The sequence below is a fragment of the Betta splendens genome, chromosome 5 (assembly GCF_900634795.4).
Source record: "Betta splendens chromosome 5, fBetSpl5.4, whole genome shotgun sequence".
Taxonomy (NCBI): domain Eukaryota; kingdom Metazoa; phylum Chordata; class Actinopteri; order Anabantiformes; family Osphronemidae; genus Betta; species Betta splendens.
In genome coordinates this window covers 10,781,896-10,807,851 of record NC_040885.2, presented here as the reverse complement: position 1 = coordinate 10,807,851, position 25,956 = coordinate 10,781,896, and the positions used below count along the sequence as shown (strand labels likewise).

General features: G+C 47.7%; 1 protein-coding gene across 1 annotated transcript; it reads right to left on the bottom strand.

Moving 5' to 3' along the window:
• Window positions 1–1,563: 1,563 nt before the first annotated feature.
• On the bottom strand, window positions 1,564–25,669 carry LOC114855934 (potassium voltage-gated channel subfamily B member 1-like). Its single transcript, XM_029151472.3, has 3 exons — window positions 25,356–25,669; window positions 23,985–24,626; window positions 1,564–6,594 (listed from the first exon to the last, which is right to left on the bottom strand). The coding sequence occupies exons 2-3, from the start codon at window positions 24,537–24,539 to the stop codon at window positions 4,747–4,749; spliced, it is 2,403 nt and encodes an 800-aa protein (XP_029007305.1). The 5' UTR covers window positions 24,540–24,626; window positions 25,356–25,669; the 3' UTR covers window positions 1,564–4,746.
• Window positions 25,670–25,956: the final 287 nt, after the last annotated feature.

Sequence of the window (25,956 nt, the reverse complement as noted above, 5' to 3'; positions counted from 1 at the left end):
AGATGTTTGCTTATTTTTACAGTCTCAGTACATTTCCCCCTCATGGTTTAGCAACTGGAAACTGTTCATGTTCTAACTTATGCTTTTGAGACAAAAGGGATGTACTTAAGTCATTTCTTGTTTTGTTAAAATAGATGTCATCGATTCCTGCACTGTGTAGAGAGGCTGCAGAGCGTGAGTTAAATTCGAGTTCCATCCTGGAATAAACAAGAAGTTAGCATCTATTTTCTTCCAGTCTTACTCGTCATGCAGAGGGTATAATTTCAGTGCTTTTTATGCCTTCCAGGTTCTCAGCTCATGAATCAACGATTCAATGGCTGCAAACTTACTGGCACAATAATCCTAAATAAAAAAATTAGATATGGATACATGTGGAACAGCAAAGATTATTGTGGAATGGCTTTGGTCTCGCCTCACCTGTGCACCTGCAGTGCTGAATAGTCCCAGACCCTGTGATTCTTTTCTTTCATCTGAGGCAGGAAGGTCCTTGTCATCTATCGAGTGTCAAAACATGTTTATTAGTATATTCCATAGGCATCTGAATCTATGTTCACAGCATGAAGTGACTTAGTCTATGTTTCATGGGACACATCCAAACGGTTTTTAGGGCTGTAGAAACGAGGACTGGATACAAGGTTTTTGTACATCTGTCACATCAAAAACATTTTGATTCATTAAAAGTGTATATAACCTGAAAAAGAATATTCCAAATACCATGAGTCACTTCTAGTGACAAGCAACTGAGTAGAACTAAGGGAATAATATAATACTCATAGCACTGTATGTTATATAATCCATCTTCACAAAGGCCCCGCTGGTTCCCTTCAATGACCTGTGAATGTAAACTATAAAACCCGTAATGACAAATTATGCACATCTTCCTGCTCTTTAACGCCGCTACCACTTATTGTGTACTTTAAACTTCAAGGTGTCAGCCATGATTTAAATGTCATCAGCAGTTTTTAGTTCACCAACCAAATGCATGCTGCAGTTCGTTTTACTGTCTATTAAATATAGCCAGCACTTAACTTCTCTCAGGCGGCTTTTGAACTGTCCGCCTCGAAACATCACTATCTCCAGAATAACGTTATGTAAAAAGTAGCTGGAGCGTCTCCTCTGAACTACGTTTGACCTCATGTAAGGTGCTGGTGAAGGATTGTTTTGTTGCTTTTTTTGCTTGTAACTTGCATTAAATGAGATGTAATCCTCTTTAAAACAGTGTTTAAAATGACGCCATGCATGAAAGTCTGACTACTAATATTTAAAAATTTTTTTAGATAATCAATAATAATAGTATTTTTAATGCTGCAATAAACTGATACTTTTTTTTAGAAACATCATTAACAACCAACTTTACGAACTACATTTGTTCTTGTTCATTTGTGCTACATTATATTTTTATCTATTAAAGCGACTTGCGTCTCTTTGCACCACATGACACTGGAGGGTGCTGTTGTCTAAATGATCAAATCTTGAAGCCCCAGGCTCACAGTATCATCATCAGTATGTGATCCAGTGGTTCCATGAACAGCTGTGGATGAAGTGAAGCTTGTGGCACCAACACTGAATTAATGTCTTTTATTAAGCATCACTCAGTAAAAGGTGAAATTCTTTTTCCTGTTTCAGCTTCTTAGATGACGTTTACAAATTCTATGTGACAAAGGTATTAACAGCGCTACATGCGTTGAACAGGGAACGACAACAAAGCAGACATTTTTCCAGACACACAGCATCGGATCCAACAGGAGCATTCGGAAGGTGGAATCATCATGGGCGTCTGCATTTGGCTTAAACCTGTTGCGCTCAAAAACAACTGAGTAAGTTGTTCTGCTGGAATTTGTGTCTGAACATACTGATTTAACTAAGAAACATAAAGTGCAGTTCAGAATACAAGAAAAAAATGTGGATATAAAAATCAGCAAGGACATTATTGAAAGCAATTAAACAGATTAAACAGCTATAATCACATCAATAGACTGTTCGGAAGACGTGCACTGTAACGTCAGGCTTTATTTCAAAGATTTCTCAGTATTTACTGCATGTCTGACTGTTGTGTGATGAATGTTAATGATCCTTCAGTCGTCGCACGCTGAGCTCCACCACATCGTCCCTGTGACCCTCCACACACCCCGCTCCTCTTCCTCCTCCTGGTTCGTTTTTTCAGGATTTCAGGGCACCATCTGACAAAGACATTGCTGTAACCGAGCCTTTCCTGCTGCACGCCCAGGATGTTATTTATAGAATCACACAAATGATCCTCAAACCAGCTGTCATTTTTGCACCGTCATTGTGCAAACGGCTCCTCTTTGTGCGCCTCGCCTCGCTGGGCAGCTTAGTTTCCGACTGAGGGAATGTGGTGGCAGTCGTCGCGCCCGAGAAGCGAAGCGCTTCGCCCTCGAAGGGGCACAAAAAGGAGAAGGAGATGTTTTGAAGCATCATGTCTGAGTTAGTCGGGGAAGTTGGACGTGAGGTGAAATAGCAAAGTGCCACGGCCATCATTAGAGAACGTCAGCTTGGATCAGGCTGACAGCACACACACACACACACACACACACACACACACACACACACACACACACACACACACACACACACACACACACACACACACACACACACAGTGCTGGCCCCCGTTCCATTCACATTTCACACTCCCTCCCTCCACAGGCGTTTGGAGTTGGAGTAAACGTAAACATCGCAGCAACAGCATCTTGGGCTCAGGCTCTGTCAAACCGCAAACTGCTGCAGAGTTTGTATGGAATGAAAATGATGGGATGATGACTGACCGAAGTCTTTAATAACTCAATCCCTGCAAATTAGGCTGCTTGCTTGATGCTTGAGCCGTCCGGTATCAACCATCACCATGGAAACAGTGATCCTTCACTCTGCTGAGTGAGTCTGCACCTGTTTGTTTGTGTCGATTGGGCCTATGTCATGTACATATGAGCCATTTAAACGCGACTGGACAAGAAAATGCATTAGAGAATGAATGCGAGGCATTTAATGAGGGCGTCAGCGTGGCGTCCCAGTTCCCAGTGTCTTTGTCTGTTACACACTTTAATTGTTACTGAGGCTCCATCAGGCTGCAGACACAGATCCAATATGCAGGACAGGCATTTCTTTAAAAGCAAAGGCACAGAAACATCTAAATCCTCATGTCTAACGACCGAAAACAGCTGTACAGACTAAATACTTGTGTCTTTCTAAAGGTCAGGTTCACTACTAAAATACATACTATGTACTGCAGCATGCGCGCGCGGCATCTCGTAAGTCAATGCATGGTTACAGTATGTAAGCAGATGGTGGACACTCAGCTTTAAAGCCAGTCATACGAGCAGGATGCAGCACATTTAGCTGCGTAACCAACATGTATGGTGATGTTCCAATTAGCTTGGATGTGGACTAAAGTGCTGTGCTCCGTCTCCCTTCCTCCTTCGTATGGCTCCCTGAAATACGTCAGAGTCGGCTGTGTATAAACAGGAATGGTTACGTTTCACGCGTTGAGATGAAACGAAAAAGTGGTTTACAGAAGGAGCAGGTCTTTGGTTGTTCACATTACTGGATACAGGGACAGACATTCGCAAACAAGATGTTTCTGTTATAGGGTTTTGTCTACTAGTAAATGCAGCTCCATCAAAATAATGCAGTACATGTTGTGTATTGAAATGCAAAACTACGAGATTAGAACAATATATTTATGTCCATTCTTTTTAGAAAATATCTTAAAAATATAAATTATTTCATTCTTATACAATAAATGTGTATTTTCTGTAATACTGTACCTTTGTAGTTATAATGAGTTCACACTCCAACAACAGGAAGTGCATCGTTGAAATGTGATTTTTTTTTCCAGCTATAACGACGCTCACATGTTAAAGTTGTCAGCTACAATAGGAACCACAACATCTTCAGGTAAGTTTGGGGAAAAAAAACACAGATTCAAAACGCACACAGACATTTAAAGCAAACAACTCAACCAAACGGACGCGAACGAACAAGCAGCTCCTTCCTGCGTTCGTCGTAAAACATAAAAATCGCCTCTCATTTGAACGAGCTCGTCGTCTCTGCTCTGTGCGGAACAAAACAATCGACGAGAAGCGAGCGACGGACTCTCTTCGGTGTCGCACTTAAGACAAGAGAGCGGGAACTTTACAGAGGAGGACGTTGAATTACACACCTTCATGTGCCGCCGGTGCCTCGGTCGCTCTTCAAACACAAATGTAGGCGACAACATGAACTAAGGCCGGCTTTGAAGAGGAAAGTTAGAGGAAACAAACTACCTGCAATGCCATAAAGTTACAGAAGTTAAGTATATGAAGTTAACGCTAAAATAAAACTACTCTAACGGATCTCAGCTGACTGGTGGTGAACGCATCTCTGTTGGTGCTTTGCTTTGCTACTGAGTGGACGTCCTGCGACTCTGGCTTCATCCTGTGACGTCAAAAAATAGGTTTATTATCAAATGATTTTCTGTACTTTTACACTTTGTACTTATTCGCTGATAAACTGGGCTGAAAGAAATGCATAATTAGTAAAAATGGTCCGATGCGCATTTCTTGCCTTTATTAGAGCCTTCTGATGAGTCCTTGTTAAGAAAAGGATCATAAACGTTTTCCTGTTTTCTCCCGACTCAGTTTTGCTCTAATGGCATAAAAAGTCTTTTATATCCAAAGTCTTAAGTTCATTTTTTGTTCACTGTGCTTCTTTTCCGTATGTTCATTTATTCATCAATCATTCATCGTAGCTTCAAGCATTGGAGTGACTCGTCTCTCCCTGCAGTGGCTGCAGTTCCTGAGCCACGTGGTTTTCCTGCCCGTCTGCAGGCAGCGTGCTGTTATCCAGCTTCCTCTGGAGACCCTCCCTGTGGTTGGACCCCAGCGGGAAGCTGGGGTGGCGTCCAGGCTTAGGACTGGCTTTTTCCAGGAGTCTCTGGGACGAGTTGCTGCCGGAGCCGTCGTGCAGGTGCTCCTCCTCGTCCGTGTCGGCGTCGATGAACTTACTGATAGACGCGTCGTGGAACGTGAAGATGCCGGGCGGCACGTTCTCTGGGCTCTTGCTGGGGGTCCTGCTGCTGGCGGTCGTGTAGACGGACGCGGCGGGACTCTGGACCGACGAGCTGTCCGACAGCACGCCTGCTCCCGGGTCCTCGCCGCCTCTGAAGTTGACCTTGTGAGCGCGACTCCTCAGCGGGTTGCCGAATCGCAGGCCTCGCGGGCTGCCGGAACACGGGCCGGGCTTGGCGCCCCGTCCCGTCTGGGTCGGCGTGGTGCCCTGGGAGCCTTCGTTCTCGTTCTCCAGGGTGGGCTCCAGGCTGGGGTTGGTGCTGACCCGCCCCGGCATGCTGCTGACGGGGCTGTGGGAAAAACGGGAGCTCTCGGGGAAGTCGGTGGCACAGCTGATGAAGCTGTCGATGCTCGACATGCTCCTCATGTCCGTCACTGCCTCGGCTGTGCTTGACGGAGCTTCGGTGGGGATGCTGCCCATCTCAAACTCAGCCCTGTGTCTAACTGCCTTGGACGTCCCCCTTTCCCTGCTGTTGAGGAGGGGTTGGGACTGCGTCTTGGCCATCTTGTTGTACGTCTCCTCCAGTTTCTGAGCGCTGAGATGCTGAGGGCTGCTGGAGGGCCTGGCCTGCTCCTGGTAGTTTTCCAGGGCCTTTGTGGGGCTGCTCTGGTTCATCTGTGACTTAGATTTGGGCGCCCCTCGCTGCTGGTTCGGTGACACGTGATTATCAAGCACTTTGTCCTTCTTTTCCTCCGTTTTCTCCACCATCACGTCCATAAGCTCCACATTACGGCCAAACGCGTCTTTAATGTTCATGGAAACAATGCTACCGTTTCTTTTAGCTCGCTCCAGAGCCTCTCTCCTCTTAATGGCTTTCTCCTGCCTCTTTTGCTCCTTGTAGAACTCAGAGAAATTATTTACAATGATGGGAATAGGCAGGGCAATCACCAGTACTCCTGCAATGCAGCACAAGCCACCCACGATCTTGCCCAGGAGCGTTTTCGGGTAGATGTCCCCATAGCCCACTGTGGTCATAGTAATAGTGGCCCACCAAAAGGAGGCTGGGATGCTTTTGAACTTGGTGTCCTCCTCATCCTTTTCTGCAAAGAACACCAGACTGGAGAAGATCATGATGCCCATGGCTAAGAAAAGAATGAGAAGGCCAAGTTCATTATAGCTCCTCCTAAGAGTGAAGCCCAGAGACTGAAGACCCGTGGAGTGACGCGCTAGCTTCAGGATACGCAGGATGCGCATGATCCGGAAAATCTGGACCACGCGGCGGACGTTCTGGAACTGCAGCACGCTCTTGTTGGACTCTGTCAGGAAGATGGTCACATAGTAGGGCAGGATGGCAAGAAGGTCGATAATGTTCAAAGGACCCTTAAAGAACTTCCACTTGTTGGGGGAGGAGAGAAAGCGGAGCAGGTACTCCATGGTGAACCAGGCGATGCACACGGCCTCCACGTGGGCCAGCTGGGGGTTGTCCGTGGCTTGGCCGAACTCGTCCGTGTCCTGCAGCTCTGGGAGGGTGTTCAGAGACAAGGCAATGGTGGACAAGACGATGAAGAGGATGGAGATGATGGCCAGGATCTGGAAAACAGGGCAGGAAAGGTAAAGCTAAAAAGAGCATAATGGTGTAGCTTCAAATAAGCCTGGAAATGAATGAACACCTTTAAGGATCACTGCAAAACTAAGGTGGTCTACGTCTGTAGTTGATGTATTTTACTGTATATGTAGTGATAATTAGCCAATGTTTAATCCTGCTGATAAATCATCACTATGACTAAGTACAACCATCACTGGTGCCAACCACTGGTTCACTAATCTGTATTCGATACAGATAGATGTGGGTCAAAGATGCTGGAATGCAAAGTTTGCAGTATGTTGATAAAAAACGTGGGTAACGAACGTTTGATCATCAGAACACCATTTCACCAATGACTGAAGGTAAGACTGAAAAGATTAAAAGGCTGAAAGATAAAAATAATTTGCAATAGCTGTGAGACCATATGTTCTGTGTTTGTGTTATTAGCATCAGAACGTGCCTGAAAAACTGACTACTGATAGACAAAGTCCCAGTTTCTGTGTATCAGACTGATGGCATTGCATTGCATTACAGAAGTAACTGAAATATTCAAACCAGTGATGTATTTTCCTGAAGATATTGGTTCACGGTCCATTTAGCTTTGTGGCTACTTTCACCGAGCATTAATGAAATGTCATGTCAGCGGTTCTAGAGAAACAGGGTCAAAGCTAATGTGATCTCTGGGGCACATGTAGTTTTTTTTAGCTTGAAGTCTTTACCGAGACTCAAAAATGATGAGAGACAGTTTGAGACTGCACATGATGCATTTTTAAAATCCCTGTCAAACATCTCTTCACGCTGCTCTGATCCTTCAACGTCAAGGGTTACGAGCGAATCACAATGGATCAGTGGTTTTCCAGAGGACCGCATATCTGGTCGCCGGCCTCGTACGGACTCCTAGAGACCTGCTAATGAAATAATCTGCTGAGTGCAACAGGGTCTGGTGGCGCTGCTGGGGGATTAGGCTGCACACTTGTGGGTGTATCGGTGTGCCGCTCCTATTATTCCTGTCCCAGAGTCAGTGTGAAATCCAACACAAGGTCACTGTGGAGTCTGTGTCCCAGCCCAGTGGAGAGCGGGATTATTCCCCCGCACCAATCAGCAGCCATAAGCCTGAATTAATGTTGACAGGTGAGTGCTGGAACACTTACCTTGGCCTTTGAGGAGAGCGGAACTAAAAGAGGAGTAGCCTCGCTGCAGGGGAGGGAGGAGAGGGAAGGAAGACTAGTGGAACGGCGCTTCAGCTGCAGGGCAGAGAACCGGCCCGCCTCTCGGTGAGGGTCCCCAGAGACGCAGTGATGGATGGAAACTCTCAAAAATGACCCATTAGCACCAGATTTTACTGTGACTGAATAATCACGCCCAGGAGAATAAAAAAGAAACGACTTTCAACAAGCGGCAATAACGGTAATAGATTCATTTTTAGTTTTTGTTCTGGAGGACGTGGACGTGGGGAAAGCAATCACAAAGCTCAGAGTAGCAGCTGTTGAAGCAGGAAGAAAAAAGAAAAAAAACTTGGGAGAGCTTGGCTGAGCGTCAGGGCTAAAAACAAGCCGTCGAGTGGAAAGCACACTCATCAGATCAAGACTAATCTACTGCAGCCTGATGCGCTGGCCGGGCCTGAGTGGCACCGACCGGCAGCGCCGACACTGGGCCGAGGTCAACAGAACACACAGCGAACGGGTGTCTCCTCGGTGGGAAAAGTATCATCCCACACCGGGGGACATTCAGGCGCTAAAGAGCGTCACCGCGTTACTCATTAGCTCTTAATTACCAGCGGACAGCCTGCCTCACTTCCTGTTGGCACAAACTGAACCGGTGGCGATGAATCTGCCACGTCCTACTCATCCCTGACTTATTCATAACAAACACATGCATAATACACACACATTATGCATGTGTTTAATTTCCCACTTTCAGGCCTGGAGCCTCCCTGCCAGCAGCCAGGAGGCAGGAGGCTGAAAATTTAATAGTCCCCCGAAGTACCGAGATATCCTGTCCTGGAAAAGGTGCGTGTGAGCGCGTCCCCACTGGGCCACGGCGGAGTGTGGAGAGGCAGCCCAGTTTCCACAACGCTCCCACCACGAGGTTAGACCAGTTTCACGCTGCATCACTGGGGAAGGAGACTTTCTATAAACGCGGGATCAGCTGGAGGGAAGCGAGAGGCGCCCGGGCAGAGGAGACGACACAGCAAATATACTGCACTGTAAGTAAGCAGATAACACGATGAACAACAAGACCGGAGTGGTTCTGATCCGGTGCTCAGGGTTCCCCCCCTGCACCACCCCGTGCCATGTGTCGATTCACGTCTGATCCGTCCGCAGCGTAACTGGATTTGCCCTTTTCGCCACATGAGCGGAATCGATGCGGGGATTATGTCACACGGTGACTCATTCACTTTCAGTTCTGTGGACGCGCTGAGTGCGAGGTGGCAACAGCCGTCCCGCTGCAATACCTCGTTCATGAGGGCTCCGTCCCTGCGCGCCGACAGGCGCGAGTGCCTCAGCGCCTGTGTTTCTGTTTTTCATTAGAGGCTTTAGTGGAAAAGACGGCGGCACGGCGCTGGCGGTAAACAGGAGAGAGAGGGTTCCTCACTGCACTGAAGGGCGGAGGCCTCTTGCAGCTGTAAACACTTCCTCCCCAGGGCTACCCTCATCTTCTTGGAAAGTTCCACTCAGGGACCACAGAATCCTCTCAAATGTTGCCCTCTTACATAAACTTATTATGGACAATTATAAAATATCGTACTTTCCTCTTTGCTTTCCTTCAAGCAGTTTTTGAATAGTTAACATTTCATATTCTTATTTTCCAGACTAAAAAGATCTCAGGACTTTCCAACATCCCAACTCTCATGTTCTCAAACCTCTAACTTCCTACTGAAAATGATAGAAAACTGCTCACATGCAGCAGTTCCATTAAAAAAAGGCCCAGCATGTAATATGTGGTCTTTGAGACAGACAGTTTGGCTGGTTTTCGACAGCAAAGTTCCCCAAAGTGGCACCATCACATGGAAATATAATATGTGTTGACCATGTGATGCCTTATTATGAATATTTCCCTCAAATTCACAAACCCTAATATTAAGTACTGTATGTGTAGATGGATAGTGAGAACGTGTTGTGGCCCCGTCTGCCATTGAAAGCAGCTTTGAAATTTGTTACAGGACCTTAGTAGAGATATAGAAATTACTATTTGCAAATTTTGGCAGATTAAACATTTTATTTTATTGGAGGCAGAATTAAACAGAAGGACGCAGACTCTCATGTCTCTGTTTTTAGAGCATTATATTCAGCAATTCTCACAGTGAATATGGGCTTTTAATTATTGAGCATTTTACATCACAATCTGTCTGAAATGAAGAGCCTCTCTGCAGAAGTGACCCCACATCAACTTCCCCATCTGTGTCTGAGCCAGGCATCTAATGACATTAAACATCCCCCAAACTGACAAGGCCTCCCGTGTCCCACACAGATGTGCCCTCCACCTCATCTTCCTCGCTTCACCTTGCCTACAAGCCTTTTCATCCTTCCTCTTAGCTTCTAGCAGGCAGCCGCTACCGTTTCTGTGCCATGTGCTGAAGAGGAGACAGGGAGATGGATTACCCAGCTCGCGGCTACGCGTCGGATACTGTACCTCCTTTTGGAAGTGTGAAGGTGGTGCAGGAGTGATGAGGCACACAGGTACAGGGTATTAAGAATGTGTGCACTGAGGATATGTGTACCTCTACAGCAAATTGCATGCAGTCTATGCTAAATGCTACTGCTAAACTTAAAGCTAATGGCCTACTTTTATATTTGAACCACCGAATGTCTGTAAATAATAGCACATGCTTGTTGCTATGTGCAGTGTTTCCTGCACTCAAGCTCATCATTAGGTCTGGCAGGTGTCCAAGTGTCTGTGCTTGCAGAAGACATGGAATATGGTTTTTGGCACTTATGACAAAGAAAAGGTGAGAGCATGAGCAAATGAACAGTGACAGTGTGAAAAATATAGAATGATGATAAAAATAACAGACTGGAAGTAAGATAAAAAATGATCTCCTCTGCCTCCGAGTGTCAGTCCCCCCTGATTAAACACCTGCACCTCTGCCTCTGACCTTTCACCTGAGACAGAAAACCTTGACTCTGAAACACCTCGAACATCTGGACTATCAGCTGTACGCTCCTCAAGATTATTCACAGCTTCTGTCTTCTGTCCTATGGCCTAGAATATCCATCATATTACACTATACTATCCAAGTGTCTCCCTACAACAGACCAAATTCACAAGAAATAGAAAATAGTTTAAGCATCAAATGAAACTGATCCAACATTATTAAGTAACAAAATGCCAGACAGAAGCTGCTCTGCTGGCACGGAAACGCAGGTTTATAGATCCAACCGGGCTTCATAATGTAAGACTATTGATTTCTAACTATAAATTACTCCCTGATCCCCAGACATCCCCTGGCATCCTGCTGCTGTCACATTGTCTCCATGTGCTGGAACCTTTATTATATGTAATTATTAAAATAATTTATATAATTTAATAATTTGGTACTCTAGAGTCATATGAAGTATTATTCCAGGGCACGTGGTGGTGTAGTGGTTATGAGTGAATGTGATAAGAAGGACAGAAATGAACTGTTCCTGAACAACAGAGAGACAGGCAGATCTTTTACGTGTCTGTCTGTGAAATCCAGCTGTGGAACCAGGGAGGTTTTCCTGGACGCACTGAGGATATAGTGTCCAATCATATCTCCACTCAGTGAAGACACATCACAGCCAGCTGAAAATGACAAGTACTCAGAATCCGGCTTTGTTCTGATACTTGTTTTCGCCTCCTGGAGCTCCAGCTGTCTCTTGTTGCTATGGGTCTCCGCTCACTCTAAAACTGGCAGCAGTGTTGGCAGGCGGATGGAGACAGGACAGAATATATCATGCTGAATCACCGCCGACTCTGAGAAATCACACCGTTCGGCCGCATGGTGCACAACAAAAGTGTTATTTTGTTTCGGGATCTTGCTTAACGGCAGCAGGAGCTGGTAATGAACATCAGGGGACAGGTGGTAATGAACATCAGGAGACAGGTGGCCAAAGAGAAGCAGACACCGATCGCTTTGTTGCACACGAAGACCAGGTGGGACGATTACATCAGGAAATAAAGCTCGAGGCCTCAGTCGGAGACAGCGATGAATGAATGAAAGCACATTCTATCACTTCCAGTGAAAGCTTTGCACACTGGACATCATTAATCCACTTTAATTAGGAATATATTTTATCTGTTTAAAACCCTGCAAAGCCTCGTCACGCGGATTCAGCACAGGCCTGAAGTCTGATACAAACCCACCAGAGGCTGACGGGAGGTCTTCGCTGCTCAGGTGTCTGCGAACATCTAATTAACGTTGAACTAATTCATTTGCCTGTCTTTACCATAAAGACCAGCAGTGACTGGGTTCATGTGACACGATTGGGTGTCAGCACTAAGTGAACAGCGTTATCTGGGCTGCTCACAGTAAACACCCCCTGAAACAGGAGAGCTCTGCTCACCGTATCGGCTCCACGCTGCAGGAACGGCGCCGAGCATTGGATGACGTTCAGGACGGATACGATGGGCGAGTGTAATCACATTAGGAGGCAGAGTGTTTAGCTGTTCCTGTTCCTCTTGAATGGAGTCTGGGTAAATAAAAACAAGCCTACCAAGCTCTCAGCTTGTTTAGAGAATGACCGCTGAGTTCAGTTGTGATCCTCACTCCAGCTGCAGCAGGAAGCCATGAGCTCGGGATGGTTTGTGCCCTTGAAACTGCAAATGCATCAAAACTAAATTTATCCCAACCAACACTGAGGTAATCCCACCACTCACTGTAGTCATGACAACAAATTCACAAGGTTGCAATCATAGAATTAGCTGCACCACCGGATCTCCATTTGAACCCTATGCTTTTCATTTATATCCCTCTTTGTGTTTGAGCTTATCCTCTACTTCCTCAAGTGGATAAATATTTCTAAGAGAGAGATGATTAGCAAATGGTTTGTTGCAAAGCCCAATGCTCCATTTGACAGCGTCAGAAGGAAGTGGAAGACACAGAAAGGATCCTGTGTCTCAGCATCTAGTTTTAATCCAGCTGACACAGCAATAAATATTCAGACTCAACGTTGTTTCCGTCTCTGAATTCTCTCAGATGTGACTTGACCTGCTGTACTAATGGCTGCTGTAGGTTGGCTCTAGACACGTCGTGTCAAATCACGTCTTCCAATACTTTTACATACAGTATCACACACACACATTAGCGTGTCCTACGCATGTGCATCCAGCATAAAACCATCTATTTTTCAGTAAAACAACTGCTGTGTCTCCCGTCTGAATGATTCATTGGGAGAGGATCAGACCAGGAAGCTCCCTGACTGACCATGAAAGACCGTAGCTCTTTGTGTGTGTGTGTGTGTGTATGTGTGTGTGTATGTGTGTGTGTGTGTGTGTGTGTGTGTGTGCGTGTGTGTGTGTGTGTGTGTGTGTGTGTGTGTGTGTGTGTGTGCGCGTGTGTGTGTGTGTGTGTGTGGTGTGTGTGTGTGTGTGTGTGTGTGTGTGTGTGTGTGGTGTGTGTGTGTGTGTGGTGTGTGTGTGTGTGGTGTGTGTGTGTGTGTGTGTGTGTGGTGTGTGTGTGTGTGGTGTGTGTGTGTGTGTGTGTGTGTGTGTGTTTGTGTTGTACATCAGACCACCGAATGCCTCCCTGCCCAGCTCATTTCTGTGAACCCGTGATGTAATCTGGAGACTACAACCCTCTGAGATGCCGGTTCACCCTCCGCGGTGAAGTGAGGTCAGAAATGCATAATGCAGAAAGAGAAACAGAGAAATGATGTTGGCAGTGCAGAGTATAGTGTATAATGTATGCAGCGGAGATGTACAGGCACTAAAGCGCCCTGAGGCAACAGGCAGAAACTTTAGGAGTGACCTATTTTCCTAAACACCTCAATGAAATGTTAGAATAGAGTTGTGTAATGATGCTCCACTGCAGAACAAAAAGCACCCTGCGTCTCTGTCCTCCAACTCCACCGAGGGACAGAGGAGTTGGAGGACAGAGAGTGTGACATTTATAAAAAGAACAGTTTAGAGGGAACTAACCTTTAAAGGATGAGCATCGTTCTGGGCTTAGAGGCGACAGATACAAACGCACAACAGTCGCTGTGCATGGCTCAGAGACGGAGCGTCTCTTTGCAGGCAGACGTTACGCACTATAAACTTTTCCACACAGCGCCACGGGGCCGTTCGTGCTGCGAAGAGGAGCCGGCAAACCGGGGCAAGCGGCTGCATGCTGCATGTGGAGGAACGAGACCACATTAAGCGGGAGCTTGATGTGGTCACCGGTGGAGCACGAACCTGTCCCCATGCACACGGACACATGCGCACACGCCGTGCATGCGCTCGGACGCAGCAGCACGCGGAGCCGTACATCCTCTCGTGGTGAGACTGCAGCACCTTGGTGTACAGCTCAGCTGATAGTTTCCATGGCAACCTGAGGCTTTTATGTTTTTGCATAACAGATGCAGCAAGGCATTCACCAAAAAGACCCATATAAACAGAAACTGGGACACGTGATCAGACTGAAGCATAGTCTGGAAAAAACAGAGAGTTTCAGATTAGACAGACAGTAAACCTCAGTAAACCTCTCACAAAAATCTAAAAAGTGCAACTCTTTCATCACATTTTAGCTGCTGCTCACCGACCATAGTTCTCACCTTACATCAGTCCTTACATCAGTTATGAATCAAGATTAAAGCCATAATAATGTAGCTCCAGAAAAAAGTTTTGCTTCCAAACACGCTCTTCGAACCCTTGTGTGTGAGTGAGTTTCACAGCAGACACAGGTGAAATCGCCCTCCATCTGTTCGAGGGAGGGGACACGCTGCCACAATCACAGCCGCTAATCTAAAATAGCGGTTTTGTGGCAGCTCTGCGTTACGGCCTGTATGCGTGTGATTACCTGCCACCTGTGCCCAGCGTAAATATCGTTCTATTAATAGTGTGGCGATGGGAAAAGGACGGAGGCAGATGGCTGATTCCGAAACGGTGCAGTTCTAGGAGGTTGTAGGTGTTGAAGGCATCCTCAGACACAACCCAGCTGTGCCAGGCACATCTGGAATCATCACAACGGTCTAATATTTCTGCGATCTCGCTTCCCCAGATGTGGCGCTTACTGCGAGCGGGCCAAACACGCGTCGGGCCATCCATCCGGGCTGCTCTAAACCAGCCGGCAGTCAGGAACGCTGGCGCAGCGATCCCTGCCGTACATGGAGATACTGACCGCAGATCAAAACGCATTCATCTGATCTCCTCGCGCTTCTCCCATCACCGCCGCCGTCCTATTTACCATGAGATGGAGCGCGTTTCCTTCGTGGGAGGAATCGGTCACGGGGTCGTTTCTGCTGCTGCCTGTTACCGTGTTTAAGAGCCGAGTAAACAGAGGGCCACAGGCTCACAGTCCGTTTTATTTCTCAGCACCTTAAACTCAAGTATCTCCTGTTGAAGCCAACTTAATTGTTTAATCTTTGCTCCAAGTTTGGGCTCCTCCCTTTAAACGATGGTGATTTGTGTTTGTTCTTGAGTCTGTGTTATGATTATGACTGTCTGCTTCTATTTCCTATTATAAGCAGTGTACGTAAATCTCTTCTTTAAGACTGTGTTCATCATGAGTATCTACGACAGGACAAATTGCAATCGTTCCTCTAATCTCTTTCTGGATTTACACCGAAAGTGTGAGCTGACGCCTCGATTAGACGGGAAATCCTTTTGATTTGGTCACACGTCTGCCAGCGTTTTCCGAAGAGTCCGGTTTTTTCTGAGGGACAGCCCCTGGGATTTTCGTCTAAAGCCCAACTTGATCTGGACGGAGAGTTGACGAACAGGCGGCCGTTTCATTTCCTCGAAGCCAGACAGACGTTGTTACATAACGGCAAAGACAAAGTTTAAAATGTACTAATCATAAACGATGTCATTTGAGATTCTCTTTAGCCGGTTCCTTTAACAGTGGTGAACAGCCTATCTGAGCGCTTGTCTCCCTCAGCTCGGACTCGTGGGACATTCACACAGTTGGGCTCCTCCGTCCCGGCTGACTGCGTTTCTGTCCTCTGAGAGCTGCATCTGGAGCCACAAGTGTGTTAATGTAATGACAAGGGGCTCAGGTTTCCCACAGATCACTAACCCTTTCAATTTACATCCCGCTCCTCAGTTTACATAGGACCCACCGACTCGCGGCGTCCATTCTTCTGGGAGGCGACGCTGCCCGCGGTAGCTTGAGACCTCGGTGTCGCACGCCCGGTGACCCCGACGGCTGGGTTTCCAATAATTATGAAGTCAAACCAGCAGCTTTAGATGCATATCATGCGCCCGTGACTTAGCCGCCGCGTTCATTACCATGTACACCAATTTCAAGTGGGTAAAGGAGAGAACCGACTGGAAAAGGAGAACAGAGCGCTGATAATACGAGTAACCGGCCGCGAATAATCCTTCACTCCTCTGTGGTAACCTTCAACCTGGACCCCCCCAGCGTGACCCACTAAGACCAAACCACCTATATATATATATATATATATATATATATATATATATATATATATATAGGTGGTTTGGAATGAGAGCAGCCAGTGCCGAGGCTCCTGCAGGAGGATGGGGGGAACAGGGGCCCCCGGGGACCCGAGCCCAGAGATTAGTGGGATAGCGATGGGAACTCACAGCCGCGGGGGGCCGCGCACCTCCACCGGCTGCTACCGGAGCGACAGACTTTAAATTCCTCCATGAGCTCCTGTACCTGAGGAGGTGCATTACCGCTACCGCTCCCGAGGGACCTCTTCTTCTGTGGTGTTACCGTGTCAAATAGAGTCACGTAGCATTAAGTCGATCCCCCGGGACTCAAACGGCTGATCTAAACTATTCCACTACGCACCACTTCTAAATGTAATTACACTGAAAGGCCATTAGCTCCTCCTCAGTCAGCAGACCGCGGGGCTCTCACGTAATTACCGTCAATATTAGCGCATAAATATCACAAGGACGTGGCCTTTAAATCTCCGTATGTTCCCTTTGCGTTTCACGTCTCTACATCACCGCGGACGACGTGTTCGCTTCTAAGCGGAAGCTGCGATTCCGCGCCGACCCAGAAAACGCGTCGCTCCCCCTCGCTCCCTCGCGCGCGCCTGGCGCCGTGATATGAGCACGCACGCGCCCACACACGGTAAAGGCAGTGCACGCGGGCAGCGGATTGCGCAGAGACAGGTAACGTAAGGGGAAATTTGCTGTAACTTAGGAAACCTCAACTTTTGACATTTTTATCACAGTTTTGCACACAAACCGCTTTTTTTCTGATCTGCTACCTGTGTCTCAGCTTCTTCACTGGGGCATCAAACACTCATTAGGTACCAATTACAGCAGCGTGTACGTTTCTGCAGCATAATGATGTCTAATCCTTATTTAAAGGAGATAGTTTTAGTCAATATGCTGACATTGTATCTTCGGCTGGTTCTGTCTGAAGCTGGGGCAGGCAGCCCATTGGCACAGTTTAAAAGCACCTGCGAACACGTCTAACACTAAATAATTAGCAGCATGTAGCATCTTTGCTCTAAAATTCAAGCTTGAGGCAAACCATGGTATTGAATCAGCTGTGGAAGCCTCACCATTAAACTACATGCTGCTGTTTTTGCACTTCAACATTTTCTGTTATATATTTAAAGGATGAAGCCGAACATGCAAATTTCCCACAAACAATGACATTAAATTGCATTTAGAGATTGTCTAAACTACGCAACAAACGAAGCCATCTGACCACGCTCCATCATCTGACTCTGTTTAATCACAGTCCGTCTTGCATTAGACTCTGCCTTCTGCTGATTTAGAAATAAACTTGTGATTCTCACAGTCTGCCGCAGAGATGAGAAGGTTCCAGACGTCACAAACAATCAACCAAATTACAGCATCAAGGCGTCTATTTAGGGAATATGTGTGTTTGTGTGTGCGCTTCTGGCCTGGATGGGAAAACACACAGGTCTGCGTGCGTGTGTGTGTGCGCGTGTGTGTGTGCGTGTGTGTGTGCGTGTGTGTGTGTGTGCGTGTGTGTGCGTGTGTGTACATGTGTGTGACAGCTTATTTATTTATAGAAGCCCCTTGGGAGAGAAGTGCCATTACCATGCTAAGGTAGAAAATCTGGTGGGGCTGTGAGGGATGTCACACTAAGTTGGCTTCATCCCTCCTCGCAGGCTCCGGCTCGTTACCATGAGCAGCCTCCTGTATAATATCAACAACCACTCTGCATTGTCCTTCTGAATCTCTGTGTAAACACCATTATGAAGCCAGCACGGCTCCTCTGGGGCTGCTATGGTGAAAATACCTCAATGTCACAGTTCACTCTGGGAACTCTTGCTGGTTTTCTGTTTTTCGAGATTAGGACATTAATAAAGATAAAAAGAAATGGATTGCTTAGTTTGGAAGGCCGGCTGATACACTGATCCAGATCCAGATCTGTAATGAAAAGGCTGGTCTTACGGGGGCTCACCCCGCCGAGCAGGAGGCCAGGAGATCACAACACACTGAAGCCAAGAGCTCTTCTCCAAATCTGTGATTATCAGCAGGGGTCTAACACTGGGAACGCCTCCCGTCTCACTCCGACTCCAACCAACCTGGCCTCAAGTGCTGCATTTTCACTGTAAACATTGCATCAGAAGCCCAGCGTCCCGATCCCCGGGGGGTTGATGTGGTTGCAAAGACTCACTTTTGCAGAAAATTGCATTTTTAAAAAAAGGTCCAGCAGTAACTTTTTCTACAGTACATCTGAATGGAAGCTGCCGATGACAGCATTTAAATATACACCGGTCGCCCACACTGAAACCACTGACAGGCGGAGTCAAGAACACAGATTATCCCGTTACGCTGGCAGCTGGTAAGCAGTGAAATGCGTGAGGTGGCAAATGAAAGCGCCCGTTACTGACACGTGATGAAGAATGGAGGGAGCAAAAGCTGGACAAGTACCAGCATCCGAGCAACTTTGACAAAGGTTTTGCGGTGGAGACTGCTCTTTATCAGAGCAGCTGAATCTGAAGTGCAGGCTGTTCCTGGTATTAAAGCAAGTCGTGGCATTTATGCAGATGTTATTGTGGACGTTATTGTTGTTTCAGCCTTAATGGGTCCGAACCAACAGATGCTGCTGAAAGAGACGTGTCCGGAGAACAATGCACGTCTCTCTCCCCCGTCTGCTTCTGCTGGCGCTGACATTTTACAGCTCGGCCTCCCTTTTTCCCCGCGCATACACATCTCTCCACTTGTGTTGATGAACCGGCTGGAAATGAAAAGGCCAGTTCTGTTGTCACGCGTGTGCAAACGGCTGCTGAAACCCGAAGCTTTGTTTAATTCAGCCTGTCAAGCGGACCAGATGTGACGAGAAGGGAGCTGAGCCTGTTGCTGCCTGTTCATCCACGGGGCTTTCAGGTGTTGGGTTCTGTATCAGGTTCAGGTAATTACTGTACCTCAGTCTGGCAGCCTTCATATACCACAGCTGCATTTATAATGTTATACATAGATAAGAAGTCACATGTGTAGCTGAACATTTCCCTTATTTTAAAGAACTGATATCACTGCACACATAGAGTACAGTACATTGATATGGGCTCATTCATCCACTGTTAATAGCTGTGAGTGGTCTTTTAAGCCCATTGATGCTGTTCTGTCAGAAAACGCGCTGGACCCACGGCTGATGCATTATTCAGTGGCGCCTGTCAGGGCTGTATAGGTGGCTGGACTCCGACCTTTACGGCCTCAGCTCTGCAGCGAATGATGAAAGCGTCATTGAGTTGGGCAGCTCTGGCTTGAGAAGCACTTTCCGCACGCTAGAGGCTTCGGATCCTCGGGCCCAAACTCCGCTTTACTCTGTGAGTGACCACGCGGCGTCTACTTGAGTAATGCTCTGTCGGTGACAGGTCTGTGTGAATAATGAATGACGTTCTGCAGGAAAATAGTCCTGTCTCCATTTCCTCATGACTGACCTCTCACCCTTTGTAATGTCAATGTCAGCGCAGACCACGAGAGCCACAAACCCAAGCGTGCTAACATGGGGGGGGGGGGGGGTGGGACCAGACTCCGTCATTGTAAGGCATTGTACTAAAAGTAAAGCATGGGTTTTACATGTCTGTCAAGCGGAGATACTCTGTGTGCGTCACTGTGTGCGTGTGTGATGTGCAGTATTGACCCAGCTGGTTGGTGCGATAAGCTAATGTGGCGTGCGGGATCACCGCGCTCCATGGAAACTGGGAGCCGGTGGAAGGTCCGGAGGCTCGCGTCTTCCTAAAATCACTTCGAGCCGGAATTATTTGAAGGGCCGACCTCCTCACGGGCTCCTGGGCCGTATAAACACTGAACCTGCACGACCACAGCACCCAAACTCTCTGATCCCAGTGATAATCTCCTGCGCGTTCATCATTATAGGAACCTTCACTGACGCAGTCATGTGTGATCCTGAACACTGTGTCTTTAATTACACTTGTACCGGATTATATTGAATTATGGCCCTAATTTGGCCTCTCATTCAGTTCAATTATGCTGGCACCACACAGACGAATGAAATAGTGCTGAGGCAGCATTTAGGTTATGTTACTGACACAGGAAAGGAGGAGAAGCCAGCTGGTGGGGAGAGGGGGCAGCCTGTCCATGCAAGTAACACAGCACTTCCATCAATGGAGGATGCCATTTATCAACCACAACAACTAAACCGTGCACTCTGAAACCGTTTTCATTAGTCATTTGTGAGGAAATGTGCCTGGATAAAACCTTACTTCCTACCCATCAGCACTACAGTATGTTCCTTCAAGGATGGGTTTATTGGATATGCAGGAAGCATCTTCATGTTGATCTGGTCCAAATGTGCAGGAAAGTGTTTCTAATGCAGGGGCCGACCTCTAATTGCAACATGAAACGATGCGCTCTCACACAAATCATTTCAGCTCACCAAAACACAAACAATTGAATCCTCATCCCCGCACTTCACAAACAAGGCAGCCTTTCTCTATTGATTAGCAGCCGCTGACGGGATGTGTTACTTCCTAGGGTGAGTTTCCATTCGTGTGTATCCACACGCTGATCAAACGGCTCCAACGCAAGTTTGAAATCGATAATGCTAATGTCCCTTTAAGTTTACGACTGGGCTTCATGGTTTGGAAAAAAAGTAAAGGAAGGAACAAAAGGCAAGAAAGCACTTTTCTGTGTCATAGTGTAACAACCCACATGATGCAAAATGTAAAAAAAAGTCATTTATAAATAGATGCTTTCCTGCACGAGGCTTCGTGAGTTTGACTTTAGGGGCCAATTAACATTATGAATGATGTGACTGAGTTTATGGCTGTTACAGCTCGATGAATCTATGTGAATAAAGCAATACGATATTTCCACTCCATCTACTGTAAACAAATAAGGAGCGCAGGGAAACAGACACAGATCAGGCGATAAGGAGGACGGATGAGCAGCAGAAGCACAGACGCCGGTTCCTTCTGTCAAAGTGCCACGCGACTGTGAGCTCATCTGGTGAAACGCGGTGCCGCAATCCGTTGGCAGCTGGGCGCCATTGATTCACGGCTATTCGGGGCGCACCTAACCACAATAGAAGAGCTGCTGTTACCCAGCAACCACTCCTGAAAACAACTCATAAGCTCACGCACGCATGTGAGGACACAGGGAAGGAGCGACAGCCTCGCGAAGGCAATCTGTTATTATGAAAGCTGCTGAGTGGGGCGTCACGCGTCTCCGTCGCCCTCGGCTGCTGAGGGCGCGTCCTCGCCCGACCCGGCTTTTAGACTCCCTGCCATCGATTCTCTCCCATTCTCCCCGAAAGCCAGAGGGGAGGCCGTGCGAGGAGCAGGGCCACGGCCTCCGCACACGCAGCGCAGCGCAGCGCAGCGAGCGAGCTCAGACTCTGCAAACAACAAGGCAAAGTGCTTACAGTGAAGTCAATCAGGCATATCGGATTTGCAGCGCAGCGCGCGGCTAACGGCCTCCGGCCGCGGCCGTCTCCGCTTCGCTGCGAGGAGACGTTTCCGTGCAATTAGCTCCAAACAGCCTCTGCCAAAGCAGAAGAGCCACAGTAAGTGTCAGTTTGTGTAGCTCAGTGTTGTGTTCTGCACCGGAGCCTCGGTGGATAGTGAGAACACTGCAAGGCTTTTAGGAGACAGGCCTTTAAACTCCCAGAGGGCAGAAGCGTCAAAAGAGTCTGTTTTAATGAAAGCTGTATGAGTCAGCATCATTTTCTAGACACAATCAAACCTAACGTCTCAGTTTGTGAAGTTCCTTTGTCTTAGCATGAGGTCGTGACTCACGAAAAACAAGTCAGCACTGAGAATATTTCATCAGGAGTTGAGGCAACGCAAGCAAACATCCACAGGGTTCCAATGAGTGGCGTCACCTTTTCCCAGACGCGCCCTGCCCTTTTCAGAGCACACTAACAAGCGCCGACCTCTCAGGTGGAAAGTGTTGCGTTTGTGTATGACATCATAGCTCGCGCCAGACAGAAGACGCTGGGAGTGTGATTCATTCGATGAGCGCGATCCCTGGGAGACGGCGCTGCCGCTCGGGGCTCTGAGCGGCGGCGGCGCGCTGAGGCAGGCTGAGGCCCCCCTGCCGGGCGGCGCCGCCGCCGCTCAACCGTGACCACGTGCATTGTTTTGCATCCACGCGAACGTATGTTTAATGGATGAAACTATTACCTGAAAGTTTTCCTGTGTTTTCAGAGTCCATATTGTTACACTGAATAATTCAGTGGGCAGACCCACGGCAGGAACGCGGACTCAAGTGGGTCTAAAGCTATTCAGTAACAACTCAGCACCCCTCGAGCAGCGGCGCCGCTGCTCCGAGGTGACGAATGATGTCAGGGAGGTTATAAAATCAGAAGGAGCGGGACGAGGTGACATGTGGAGCTATAGATATGCTGCATCCTACCTTAGCTCTCTGGCATTAAGTCAGGCGTTATTAATGTGCAATTAAAGTTTGATCAGGACTGAAAATAAATGAGATGGAATTTGTCTTTAGGAACAAACCATTTCGCCGCTGAACCTCTTCAATTAAGCTTCAGAAACAAGGCTGCGCTGAACGGCTGCCATTTAATCTCCGCTTGACATTTTTACTGTTCTCGGCCTCACATGGCAGTAAACTATGAGGAAATGATCCCATTTCGCGTCCTTCCCGACTGTAGCGCCTGTTAGAGCCCTGCATGCCTGGCTAAGAACACGGACTTGCACGCAGCCATAAGAGAAGGTCATAAATTGTGCTCTCGCATCCGTCTCTGCTGTATAATTTACATCGCGTCATGCAAAACTGCAGGGATGGAGAGCACAGGCCCGCACTGAAGGGGACGAATGAAAATGAGGCTTTGACGGGTTCACAGGTTGCTATGGTCTGTAATAGATTCACCAGGTAATGTAATAGAGCTAGTAGTTTATTCGCCATCGCTTCCAGGGGCTCTATCACAAACCCATCATGAATTTGCTAAGTCAACAGTTATATAATGAAACCTTTCATATTTGGCCATGCCATTAATTCTGACCTTTATTTAATAACTCACGGTCCGGTGAACAGAAACAGAGCTGAGTAAATATTCAAAGGCAAACTTACTGGTAGGAACTTAACAAAGCTGGAATTGAGTTGCATCTGAAAAACCTGTTGTCCTCCCTGTGGTAATGACACACATTCCCCGAAGCTGGTAACAGGTTCTACAGTGGCTGGGACTCAGGAGAATATGGCAACAATGGCTCCCTGCTCCTCTGACATGAGCTAAGCTACACATGTCAGTTTCTTAGCCTCTGTAGTGTTTCCAGTGAAAAACAAAATATTCAATACCTTTACTGAGAGACGTGGTGAAGATGACACAGGCTGTGGAACAAGTGACTCAAACCATTAGAGGCAGACAATGGCTGCTGTCAGTCTGCAACAAAGTACCAATAATTGTTTGAGACAATTTGTTTTTTCGACTCGCCTTGTTGAGATTATCGATTGAGGCGCAGTAGAAATCTTTCCAAAGTTACATTTTCAAACAGACAGTGATGAATGGAGAAAACTTTGCAAAAAGCCTTGTCATTCACCTCTGACAACAACGTTCCTCCATCCGTCCGTCATCCTCTCCTCGGGCGGCTCAAAGTGACAGATTAAAAGCTGCGCTGAGGTCAAACCAAAGTCAGCGCTCAGATCGAGCTAGTGTCAAACAAACACGTAGAACTGACCTCTACTTTCTTTTTCATTAAACAAGCACATTTCGCTCCTTGATAGAGAAGCCCTGTAAATCTTAACTTGTCTGTGTGCCAGCGCTGGCCTCTCCTGAACGTACCTGAACCCACCACTCTCACCCGGTCTGCTCGCGCAGCGGAGCAGCAGCGAAATGCACTGCACAGGACACTACCTTAGCAGCAAACGACGAGCTGGGCTTCTCCAGCAGGTCCCAGAGTTTCTTCCTCTTCTCCGAGCAGCACGTGGTGGTAAACTCCTCTCCGTCCCTCTCTCTCAGGTTCTCCGCCTCCCGCTTGAGCTCCTCGTTCATCTGCTCCTTCTTCTGGTGGTACCTGGCCTGGCAGCACGACTCCAGGTAGATCTCGTCGATGCCCCAGTAGTCCAGCTCCTGGCTGAAGGACAGCGCGCACATCTCCTCCATCATGTGCAGCTTCCCCGTGCGGTAGAAGTTCAGGATGGAGGTGAAGGCGCCGGGGTGTCTGTCGAAGAAGTACTCGTTGCCGTCCAAACTGTAGTCGTCGCATATTTCCATGATTGATTCGTGGGTGTTGCAGTCTCTCAGTTTGCCCAGTCTTGTGCGGGGAAGCCTGTCCAGCGTCCTCCACAGGACTTCGTGGAGGAGACCCCCTACGTTGAGTCTCACCCGGCGGGAGTGGGCCTTGCTCCGGATGATATCCATCGTGTCCGGCGGCAGCGTGGCCGCCGACCGAGACCCCGCCTTGATCATCTTCAATTGTTTGTCAATTCAAAAGGCAGATCTAGAAGACAGCTTCCCCTGGCTGTCCGCATCAGGCTCCCTCCTCCGCTCCTGTGACTGCAAAAACAGAAAGAATTCATTTAGACGCTGCTGAGCAACCACTGCCGGTGTCCTACAGCAGCAATGTCAGGTAGTTTATCCACTCATCAGAGAACCAAAACAGATATTTTAATCGGCTTTGAGCGGCACAGCCGCTTTTCTTGCTGACAGAGGTGGCGCTGGGGTTGCAAAGCCGGCGCCAATGATAAACTGGTTTCCACTTTGTGAGCGCTGTCCAGTGCTGAACGTGTCTGTCGGTGCGGGGCCGGCGGTCGGTCGCTGTCCACGCGCCCGGGTGCTGAAACGTCTCCGCTTGTTCGTGACAGCGATCAATCCCGACTGGGAAGCGTCGCAGTGTGGAACTATACAGGGATAATAAGCTGGACTAATGCTACTGTACCACAGCTTATTAACTTTTATTAAGACCCATAGCACATTATATCACCCTCTCAGACCAGGCTGGAGATTTCACAACCTTATGCTTTACCTTTATAAAACGGGCGATTTGTTTTTTTAACACTAGCACTTGTAATGATCCACGAAGTTAGTTTAGGTTGAACGTAGAGAAATAGTTCTGTCATATGTTTGTAGAGTGCAACAGAAATTCATTTAAACGCGACTTTACGGAATAAACGGGAAATAAAGTGTTTCCACTCAGATCAAGTAACATACTGTGCAAAGCTACGTAGCGTAGAAAATCAAACCGGAAGCTAAAATAGACCCAAACAATAATGAAAAGATGCATACATGTTTGCCATATATCCCGATTCACGTCGTGGAGCAGCAACATTTCCAGAGACGCGCTAAAACTTGTTGTGTCCGTCCGGGTCTCCGGTGACGGAGGCATCATGAGCCGCGCGCCGACATTCTGCAGGCTGCTTCAAACAGGCACCGCCGTCCGGTCCGCCCGGTCCGGCCACCGTGGGCCGAATCAACAAGTAGACTCTGGAGAGTAGCGGGGGGTCCTCTGTGCGTCTCTCCCGCACCTGCTCGCACTGTGAGCGCTCGCTGGCCGGCGCCTGTGACTGTGAACGGGATCCTGCAGGGGCTGACTGCGCTGAGGCTGCTCCAGAGGCGCAGCCTGGCTGAGATTAACCCCCTCACGGCCGGACAGCCACCGCTTAATTTACAGCAATTTCGGGAGTGGCGATAGACAACTAAACACCGAACGAGTCTCAAATAGAAAAAAACACCAAGTAAATACAAATATGTTGAAGTGCTCTCAAGAATATTTAAGAGACAGTTCAGTGTGGCACAGCTTGTGGATGTGAATGAAACTGGGAAACAATGTAGTATTTAATAATATTATTATAATATTTCTGTGCTATTAAAGGCATTCAGCTCAGTT